Source organism: Macaca fascicularis, chromosome 5, assembly GCF_037993035.2.
Source record: "Macaca fascicularis isolate 582-1 chromosome 5, T2T-MFA8v1.1".
NCBI classification, from domain to species: domain Eukaryota; kingdom Metazoa; phylum Chordata; class Mammalia; order Primates; family Cercopithecidae; genus Macaca; species Macaca fascicularis.
The window spans coordinates 150,076,104-150,086,140 of NC_088379.1; the positions used below are offsets into that span (position 1 = coordinate 150,076,104).

Genomic DNA, 10,037 nt, shown 5'->3' on the forward strand with positions numbered 1-10,037 from the left:
ATGCCACGCTCAACGTCATCCTACACGTATTGAAAAAGACAAACTGTCAACTTCAGTAGGAATGTATTTTGAAGCTTTCAGCCTGTAAAAGGCCGATTTATTTTTCCCATTAATTCTGAATCCACTTACAGGCTCTATGTAAAAATTTAAGTCCACTATAGTTTCAGAAAAATTAAGGCACTCATTCTTTCCCTGGTGATCAAGCTTACAAGACAAGAAAGAACATCCAAGTAGGCAGCACAAGGGGTGCAAAAATGTTGTGTGATGTCATCCCAAGAGGTTTGGGATTTGTTTTTATGCCCAAATTGTAAAGTACCAACCTACAAAGTATGATCCAGATCCTCTCACTCTGTAGTTTTCATTTTCTTCTATTAAACAACCAGTTCAACAAAAAGATAACTTACTGGCATGTGGTCTTTTACCAATATTCTAAAGCTGTGAACTGAAATAATTTTTTTTTTTTTTTTTTGAGACGGAGTCCTGCTCTGTTGCCCAGGCTAGAGTGCAGTGGAACAATCTTGGCTCACTGCAACCTCCGCCTCCTGGGTTCAAGCAATTCTCCTACCTCAGCCTCCTGAGTAGCTGGGATTACAGGCACCCACCATGGAACTTGGCTAATTTTTGTATTTTTAGTAGAGACAGCGTTTCACCATCTTGGCCAGGCTGGTCTCAAACTCCTGATCTCGCGATCCGCCCACCTCAACCTCTCAATGTGCTGGGATCACAGGCATGAGCCACCGCACCCAGCCTGAAACAACTATTTCTTATCCAATGCTTCCTTCTAGCCAGCTCCGAATTTTTTTCTTCCCCCCAGAGAGAGTCTTTCTCTGTCCGCCCGGGCTGGAGTCGGGAGTACAGTGGTGCAATCTCGGCTCACCTCAACCTCTGCCTCACAGGTTCAGGCGATTGTTCTGCCTCAGCCTCCCGAGTAGCTGGATTATAGGTGCTGCCATGTCCGGCTAATTTTTGTATTTTTAGTAGAAACAGGGTTTCACCATGTTGGCCAGGGTGGTCTCAAACTCCTGACCTCAGGTGATCTACCCGCCTCAGCCTCTCAAAGTGCTGGGATTAAAGGCATGAGTCACCGCGCCCAGGCCTAGCTCCCAATTCTTTAACATGCTTAAAGGAGATTAAAATTCTTTTCTATTACTAGGTATCTCAAAAATACTCCTGTACCCTAAAGGGTTATATTTAAAAAAAAAAAAAAAAAAAAAAAAACACACACACACACACTTAAAATAACACATTTCAAACTACCATCAAGATCTCTTAATTTATATTAATAGAAAGTAGCTTTAAGAGTTACAGATCCTGGCCGGGCACGGTGGCTCACGCCTGTAATCCTAGCACATTGGGAGGTGAAGGAGGGTGGATCACCTGAGGTCAGGAGTTCGAGACTAGCCTGGCCAACATAGTGAAACCTCACCTCTACTAAAAAAATAAAAAATAAAAAAATTAGCCAGGCGCAGTGGTGCATGCCTGTAGTCCCAGCTACTTGGGAGGCTGAGGCAGGAGAATCGCTTGAAACCAGGAGGCAGAGGTTGCAGTGAGCCGAGATCGCGCCACGGCACTCCAGCCTGAGTGACAGAGTGAGGCTCTGTCTCAAGAAAAAAAAGACAAAAAAGTTACAGATCCAATTAAGTGGTTCTCCCTTTACGTTTAGCGTGAGTAGAGAATTTGGGAAAAGGGAGGCTCCAGCTGTGCATTCTACAGCTCTCCTGGTAACAACCAGGCTCATTTATACCCACAGAACCGGCACAACTGCCTGGACGCCTAGTATGTCCTATTACACTGAGATACCTATTGAGGTTAGCAATTAGTTTGTTTTCATTGTAATAACTGGTTTTCAGTTTAACCGATTCTACCTTCACTGCTGTTGTCGGACACGATTAAACTGTATTCGTATACATTCTAAGAGTCCGTGACCAAAAGAACTATCTATATATAAAAATAACCACCATAAGAATTTTTTTGCCAGCCGGGCATGGTGGCTCACGCCTGTAATTCCAGCACTTTGGGAGGCCGAGGCGGGTGGATCGCAAGGTCAGGAGATCGAGACCATCCTGGCTAACACGGTGAAACCCCATCTCTACTAAAAAAACACAAAAAATTAGCCGGGCACAGTGGCAGGCGCCTGTAGTCCCAGCTACTCAGGAGGCTGAGGCAGGAGAATGGCGTGAACCCGGGAGGCAGAGCTTGCAGTGAGCCGAGATCGTGCCACTGCACTCCAGCCTGGGCGACAGAGCAAGACTGTCTCAAAAAAAAAAAAAAAAGAATTTTTTTTGCCAATTCAACAAATGACATTTAGCAACACTTCTTTCACAGAAGCCATGTTAGACACTATTATGAATCAAGGTATTATTAGTATAAATAAACCACAGTGTCATCTGATAGGGCTTTCCTCTGCCATTAGCAAAGTGGAGGTAGTCTTAAAGCCATTTACCTAGCAACAGGTGGCAAATGTAAGTTAGTAAAGCTTATTTTCAATCAAAAACAATGGTAGGCATATCTATTGGTTTTTCTCCTCTTTTAATAAAGATTATGGCACATACAATCTATCGGAACCCCTTGCTCAGAAGCAAAACTCTCAGCAACTTCTATAAAGTGTGAGAGTGCTGGTAATTTACAAAGTCAAGCACTGCAAGAAAAGCAAGGTTAAATGACAACTTTTTAAAATGTAAATTACTGTGCAAGGTTGAGAACACTCCGGAAGAATTAAAGTAGTATGACAAATACCTCTGCAAATTAATATATACATGAAAGCAAACGAGAAGGCTTTCCCATTTTTACTTGGGACAAGACAGTGATAAATACTGGGAAAGGCTGAGACACTGTTTTAGCAAGTCCTCTAAGAGTGTCCTATTTTTAGCTCCATGGCTGTGGAGCTGATTCAGGTCAGGCCTCCGGCAGGCCCAAATCCACAAGTGTAAAAAGGAAATGGCCTATCTAAATCAGATAATTCGGAGAGAAAGACCAAAATCCTAACTCAAGTCTCCTCCCCTCTTTAAAAACTGCCACTTAGATTATTTACTCTGATTCCTTCTTAGAAATGATGAATATTTGTGATTTTATAGGAGAAATTGTTGGCAAAAATATAAATCCTTGGTACTTATTTTAAAAGGGAAGCCTGACGTTGGTATTACTTCCTCTTTCCCACACACACACACTTTGCCTTTGGCGATGATGGCTATACCTGTAGTCTACTGAACTTCTCCCAAAGTTCAAGGTCTTGAGCTAAGCTCATCAGACTAAAACGGAGTCACATAACTGGGAAGGGTAGTCCCTTATGCCTAACCTAAGCCCCATTACAAAATACAATAAAATGTGTTACCTGATGTAACAAAGAGTTCTTAGTGTAAACTAGCTCTTGCCCCCTTTCCAGTTAAAAACAGAGATCCCACTACAATAACAGAGAGGTTTCTGTATAATCAAGGCCACCAAGTATCTATGGTATGCACTACGGAAATCAGGCACACCTTTCTGCTTCAATATAAACTAGGACTCAGATAACTCAAATCCAAGTAAATTCCAAGCTTCCCTTACCGCCATTTACTTCTACCTCCTCGCTTACCAAACTCTTGCTAGGTCTAACAGTACGTAATAAATATGGGCTGAATTCACTTCCACCTCTTCCCTAGCTTCTGGAGGTGCTGAGGAGTTCAAGGAAGCAAGACAGATACAGACTCAGAAAATTCACAAATGGGGCAGACTATTTACCTACTACTAATAAGGACTGGAGGGAGTGGGTGGGTGTTAACATACCTCACAGCAACATTGAAATAGAGAAAAGTCTAACGGACAGAGCCTGGTTTGGGGAGCTTCTGGAAGAATGTTTCAATGACAATGTCCACAACATAAAGCAACAGTTTGTGTCCGTTAAATCAATTTGTTTTAAAGAAAGATTTTACTCCCTATGGCAAATAAATGGCTTGCCTTTTAATGTTTAAAAACAAGAAAACAGACTGGCCTCCAGATGTTAAGTAAAAGATTTACTCACAAATAGAAATTTTAAAAGTTATTTAGCATTCAAAAGAGGTGAGGGAAAAGAAAACAGAAACATCATAAAAACCCCACAGGGGGGTAGGGAGCGGTGTGCGATGGGGTGTGGGGAGCAGGTCCTAGGTCAAACGAAAGCACATGTGAAAGGTCTGAAAGACACACCAGAGCAGAAACTTTTATCCAGCTACTTCGGCAGCTATTTTTCAATACAGGATGGGTTTTGGTGACAGTACACCTACAACACAGTGTTACATAACATGGAATAAGCTCGCTCAAAAAAAAAAATCAGAAAAATCTTCCTGAGCAACTGTGTTAGAAAGTGGTTTTGAAAAGCTCCAGTTACACGTACCCTTTCTACTACCAACATCAAAACAGGCTTTTTTTTTAAAAAAAAGTCAGTTCTGTTTAGTATACCTACACAGCCCAGCAGACCATAATAAAGGGTGGAACCTACTCAAAGACAAATCCTTCAAAATATTCTGTATTTGTAAAAGGTTGGTTTTCTCAAACGGCATTTTGCCCATTTCATTCAAGTGACATGGGCAAGCTTGCCTACCCCACATTTCAAAGTCCAGCAGCAAACCAAAATATATTCCACAAGTAAAGTTTGATCCACCACTTCTAGTAAACACTTGTTTTACTGGAGTGGGGTGAGCGTGGTGCTTCTTAAACGAAGGGATGGAAGGTGAATGCGGAACAGAAGTGAAAAATATCATGTCGCCAGGTCCCCAGCAATAAATCAACTGTACAAGCTCCGAGCAGGCCTCACAAGTTGTCCTCAATCCATTACCTCTTCATCAGGAGAGAGACACCCCGTTAATTTGCGAGCTTTGAAGTTTCAATTTGCACCTTTCAGACGCAAAGCAGCGTCCCACTCCGGCGTTACAATGGGGCGCTGTGACGACAGCGAGGGCACGCGCAGCCCCGGCCGTGGGCGGCCCGGACAGCCCGCAGCTGCCTCCCCACCCAGACCCGCCGGGCCGTCCCCGCCTCCCCTCGCACCACCCCCCCCCCCCCGCAATTACCTGCTCCGCCACTGCCCGGAACAGGCACGACCCGTCCTTGGCGACCAGTTTCCGATACAAGCCCAGTTTCCGCAGATAGGCGTCCATGGGCGTCGCGTCCTCGCGGGGCCCCGCGCCACCCTGGTCCCCGCCGTCGGGGACGCCGACGGCCGCCTCCATGTTGCTGGTCCTGCTACAGGCCAGGCGCGGCAAGGGCTAGCCCCACATGGCCAGGCCGCCGGCAGCTCGACGCCCCGGCCTGGGGCAGGCGGCGGCTCGGGCTGGGGCTCGGGCTCCGCGAGCGGCGGCAGGCGGCGGCGGCCCGAGGCAGCGTTCCGCGCTCTCCGGGCGCATAGGGGAGCCCTGCCTAATGCATGGCTGTCCGCACGCGGCCGCCTCCTCAGAGCGAACACGCGCCCACAACAAACGGGAGGAGCGGGATTAAGGAAAACCCCGAGAGTGAGCAGTCACTTCCCGACGGCCTCGCTGGCTGACTCAGGACCCAGGCCGGGGGTCGCCGCCCCCACAAGTTTCCTCGTCCGTACCGGTGTGAAGCGAGAAAACCCCCGCCCCTGGCGCGCACGCTGGGCCGGCTCAGGTGAAGCGAGGCCTGCGTCCCCCGCGCACTCCCCACGCCGGGAGCCGAGGAAACCAAAAAAGAAAGACGCGGCCTTTCGTTTCCCCACCTCGCTGGAGGACGCCGGAGGGGCGGGGAGCGGGTGGGGGCGCCCGGGAGAGAACAGCACCTCGCAGCCCAGAATTTGTTTTCGCTTTCGGCCCGACAGCGGAGAGGACGGCGGGAGGTGTAGTCTTGGCAGCCGCAGGAAGTCGGCTTGCGGCAGGCGGGGACGCGCGGGCCGGCCTACCCGGGGGAGGCACCCGGGAGGCGCGCGGACTACAAGTCCCTACAGCGCGGGCGCCGCCGCCACCGCCCCAAGCGGACTTCGCGCTGCTCTGGCGCCGCGTCCGCGAGCAGGCCGAGGGGCTCTGCCAGCCGACGTGGGGCGAGCAGCGCGCGCCGCCCGCCAACCCTGCCGCTGCGCGGCGGGAAACGCGCGCGCTGGGCTGGCGTGGAGTTGCCAGGGACACGGCGGCGCAGTGTCGGCCCTTTGTGTATTTCTTTCCAGAGGGCGCACCTATCTGCTCCCTTCCCCCCGGCCTGCCCTCCTGGCGTTTCCATGGAGGTGGCTTTAACGGCTTAAGCAGAAAATAGAGCTAATTGGCGGAGGCTCCGGGAACTGGCACGGTGCGGGACGACACACTCTGCCCATAAATCAACCGTGGACTGCTGATTCCTATTAGAAATTAGAAGTACAGCTCACGTACTACGGCAAGATGAAGGCTTTGCCAAAGACATTTTTGTTTACCCTGTCGCTGTAGCTGAGCACCCCATCTCAGAGGCATGTCACTGTCGGAAGACGTTAGGGTTTTTTTGTTTTTTTTTTTTTTTTCCTTCTTAAAAAATTCGTCTTGTAATTGCTTGATAACATGCTAACTGGACTGGCCATGGCTTCCACCAGTGCTCGAGGCTTCAGCTCAACCTGCCACCCTCCGATGATGAATGACAGAGAATTGACAAAGTCAAATTATGCTTTAGAACCCAGAATTTATCCAGCATGCTTCTGTTGCACCAGAATTTTTTTTTGCTAAAATACAACATGCGGTGTCCTTATTTAAATACATGGTTAATCATAACACTAATTCAGTCTTTAGGCTATGGTGGAGGAGAGGGAGAAGAAAAGGGAGCCTTACTGTAGGTTTAGACATGTAGTCAAATACGTTGGAATGGGGGCAAGGCAGGCCAGGTGGTGAGGGTCCAACGACATAAGTTTTTTAAAAACTACTTTAGACACTTTTCAGTATTTTCAGTGCAAGCAATCAGTCTCATATTCACTCTCCTAGGAGCGTAATTGATTTCTTAATGTTTATTCTATCTCAAATGATGCTTCTTTTAGAGAATACAAACGTCATGGTTACCCAAATGAAAAAAATGTCCCTGCCTCAAATTTACTTGTTGTAGCAAAGAAACACTTTGAAATCACGTTTAGAAAAATATAGTTTCAGCCGGGCGTGGTGGCTCACGCCTGTAATCCCAGCACTTCAGAGGCGGAGGCGGGCCGATCACTTGAGGTCAAGAGTTCGAGACCAGCCTGACCAACATGGAGAAACCCCGTCGCTACTAAAAATACAAAATTAGCCGGGCGTGGTGGCGCATGCCTGTAATCCCAGCTACTCGGTAGGCTGAGGCAGGAGAATCGCTTGAACCTGGGAGGCAGAGGTTGCGGTGAGCTGAGATGGCAACATTGCACTCCAGCCTGGGCAACAAGAGCAAAACTCCGTCTCAAAAAAAAAAAAAGAAAAAAAAAAGGAAAAGAAAAATATAGTTTCAAGTCCAAACCTGTTGCTTTTGTTTTTAAAATACATTTACATTGCATATACTTCTCATTCTGCTTAAAAAAAAAAAACAAAAACAAATTCTGAGTATTGCCACTACTTAAAACATGGATCACCCTTGTTTTTGAGTTTAAAAGCTTGCCTTTGAAACTCAAAGAGAAACTCAAAGTAGTATCTAAAATCCTGCTGAATGAATGTAGAACAGCCTCACTCTAAGCTGGCTGCGTCTGGTTCCAAAATTAGAAGTGATGCACCTGTTATCTCTGACCCTGGGCCTGTTTAAGGAAATCCTTTAGGTATTTTGAGACCTAATCCAAGATAGACCCTCTGTATGCCAACTTCTCAAATATAGCTCAGTGTTAAAGCAACATTAGAGGATCCCACATCTTTAAACTGGACCAAAACTTAGAGAAACTCACTTACTTTCAAAGAAGGATCTTTACTTGTTGACATTAACTTCTGAACCTTTTCAATAAACCAAACCAGAGCTGACAGAATGTTTATTCTAAGGAAGCCATTTCTGCCTGTGTGAAGAACTCTAAGCAGACATCATTTTAATCAAACAATACCTGAAAGATTCAATGCTTTTGAGACCTAATGAAATTATAAAATTAAACTTACGCAAAGGAGTCAACCAACTTTTTTTCCTTGTGCAAAGTCAATGCCTTAAGTTTGTTTACTCTGACAAACTTTAGGGCTAATAATTGTACTAGACAGAATTTTTAAAATTGTTTTTAAACTTCATAGATCGATAGATTTTATGGAGTTTTGTTTCTTCCAACCTAAGGTTAGGTGTTGTAGTAGGCAGCCTCTAAGATGCCCCACCCCGGACCCCCACCCTGTGATTCCCACTTCCTGGTATTCACACTCATAATCACCTCCACCTTGTAACAGGATTGGTCTGAGTGACCAATAGAACAGAGCAAAAGTAATAGTACGTCACTTCTGAGATTAGGTTATAAGAGACACTTTTGGCATTTTGACTGCCCTCTCATACTCCCTGTCTCATGGGTCACTCATGCTGGTGGAACCTGGCTGCTTATGTGTCAGACTGACAGAGAGGTTCCCTTGGTAAGAAACTGAAACCTTCCTTCCTCCAGCAGTCATGTGAGTCAGCTTTGAAGCGAATCCTCCAGCCCAGTCAGGCTTTCAGACAACTCCAGCCTTGGCCAAAATCTTGACTACAACCTCAGGAGAAACCCTGGCCAGAACTACCCAGATAAGCTCTGAAATTCTTGACCTCAGAAACTGGGTGAGAGAGTTTGTTTTAAGCTCCTAAATTTTGTCGTAATTTGTTACATGGCAATAGATAAATAATACAGATATAATTCTTCATTATTTGTCTTTACTACATAGAGAATGAATGCATTTTGACAATTCATGAAAATAATCACTGGTTTGATATCAGTGGTTTTACCAGTTCTCTGAATTCTAAAGATGAAAAGGTGGGTTATTTTACCAAAGAGTCAAAATAGTAAGTAATAGGATTTTTTTAAATCTATGAAATCTCTGACAAAAATAGAGTAACCAAAGAATGTTTTTATTGCCACATAGCATTGTTTCATTTTCTACAAAAATTCAAGTAATGGAATCCTACTCAAAAAATGTATTTTATGAAAAAAGACTTGTTTCTTCTGGATCTTATCTGCCAGAGGCTACTAATTGCCATTCTCCACTTCCCATTTGATTTCCCCTGAGTTTTTGCTGGGCCCATGGGCACCCAACTTTGGGCTGTATCTCCCAACTACCTTGGAACTAAATGTGACCCTGTGATTGTGTTTAGGTCAATGGGATGTAGGCAGAATTATTTAACTTCCAGCTCCTCTCCTTAAAGATGGATTCTCCTGCCTTCTACTCTCTGTCCTACTTCCCATGAGGTGCTCTGAAAACATGGTTGAAGGCAGAGTGGCTCACGTCTGTAATCCCAGCACTTTGGGAGGCCGAGGCAGGCGGATCAGCTGAGGTCAGGAGTTCAAGACCAGCCTGGCTAACATGGTGAAACCCCATCTCTACTAAAAATACAAAATTAGCCAGGCTTGATGGCGGGTGCCTATAATCCCAGCTACTCTGGAGGCTGAGGCAAGAGAATCGTGGACCTAGGAGGTGGAGGTTGCAATGAGTCGAGATCGCGCAACTGCACTCCAGCCTGGGCAACAGAGTGAGACTCCATCTCAGAAAAAAAAAAAAAAAAACATGGTTGAAACTAGTTAGCCAGCTTTGATCATGCAAAGACAACACCCTAAGATAACAGAGCAATGAGATGGAGGACTGGAGCTCCTGAATACTTCATAGCCTGTGATCCTTGAACCACTCCTCTCCAGACTGTTCATGAGAAATAAACTTATTTTACTGACCATTGCCACTGTTGTTATAACTACTTAGTCTATGTATTCTAGCATATTTCCCCCTCCAATAGTAAATAAGTGATAATATTTGGGACAAATTAAATTTACTTATAAGAGTTTCTGAGTTGAGCAGAATATAATTCTTTTTTTTTTTTTTCTTTTGAGACAGAGTTAGTTGTCCAGGCGGGAGTGCAATGGCGCCATCACAGCTCACCGTAGCCTCAACGTCCCCGGGCTCAGGTGATCTTCCTATCTTAGCCTCCCGAGTAGCTGGGACTACAGGCGTGCACCACCA

At 45.8% G+C, this 10,037-nt stretch overlaps 1 protein-coding gene across 2 annotated transcripts in view; it reads right to left on the bottom strand.

The window, feature by feature from the left end:
- Positions 1–5,801, bottom strand: part of OTUD4 (OTU deubiquitinase 4) — a 46,879-nt gene extending 41,078 nt beyond the window's left edge. For both annotated transcript variants that reach the window (XM_065545545.1, XM_005556006.4), the window contains exon 1: positions 5,025–5,801. In XM_065545545.1, coding sequence (XP_065401617.1) covers positions 5,025–5,183 — 159 coding nt within the window. In that variant the 5' untranslated portion in view covers positions 5,184–5,801. The remainder of the gene's footprint in view (positions 1–5,024) is intronic.
- Between the last annotated feature and the right edge of the window lie 4,236 nt (positions 5,802–10,037).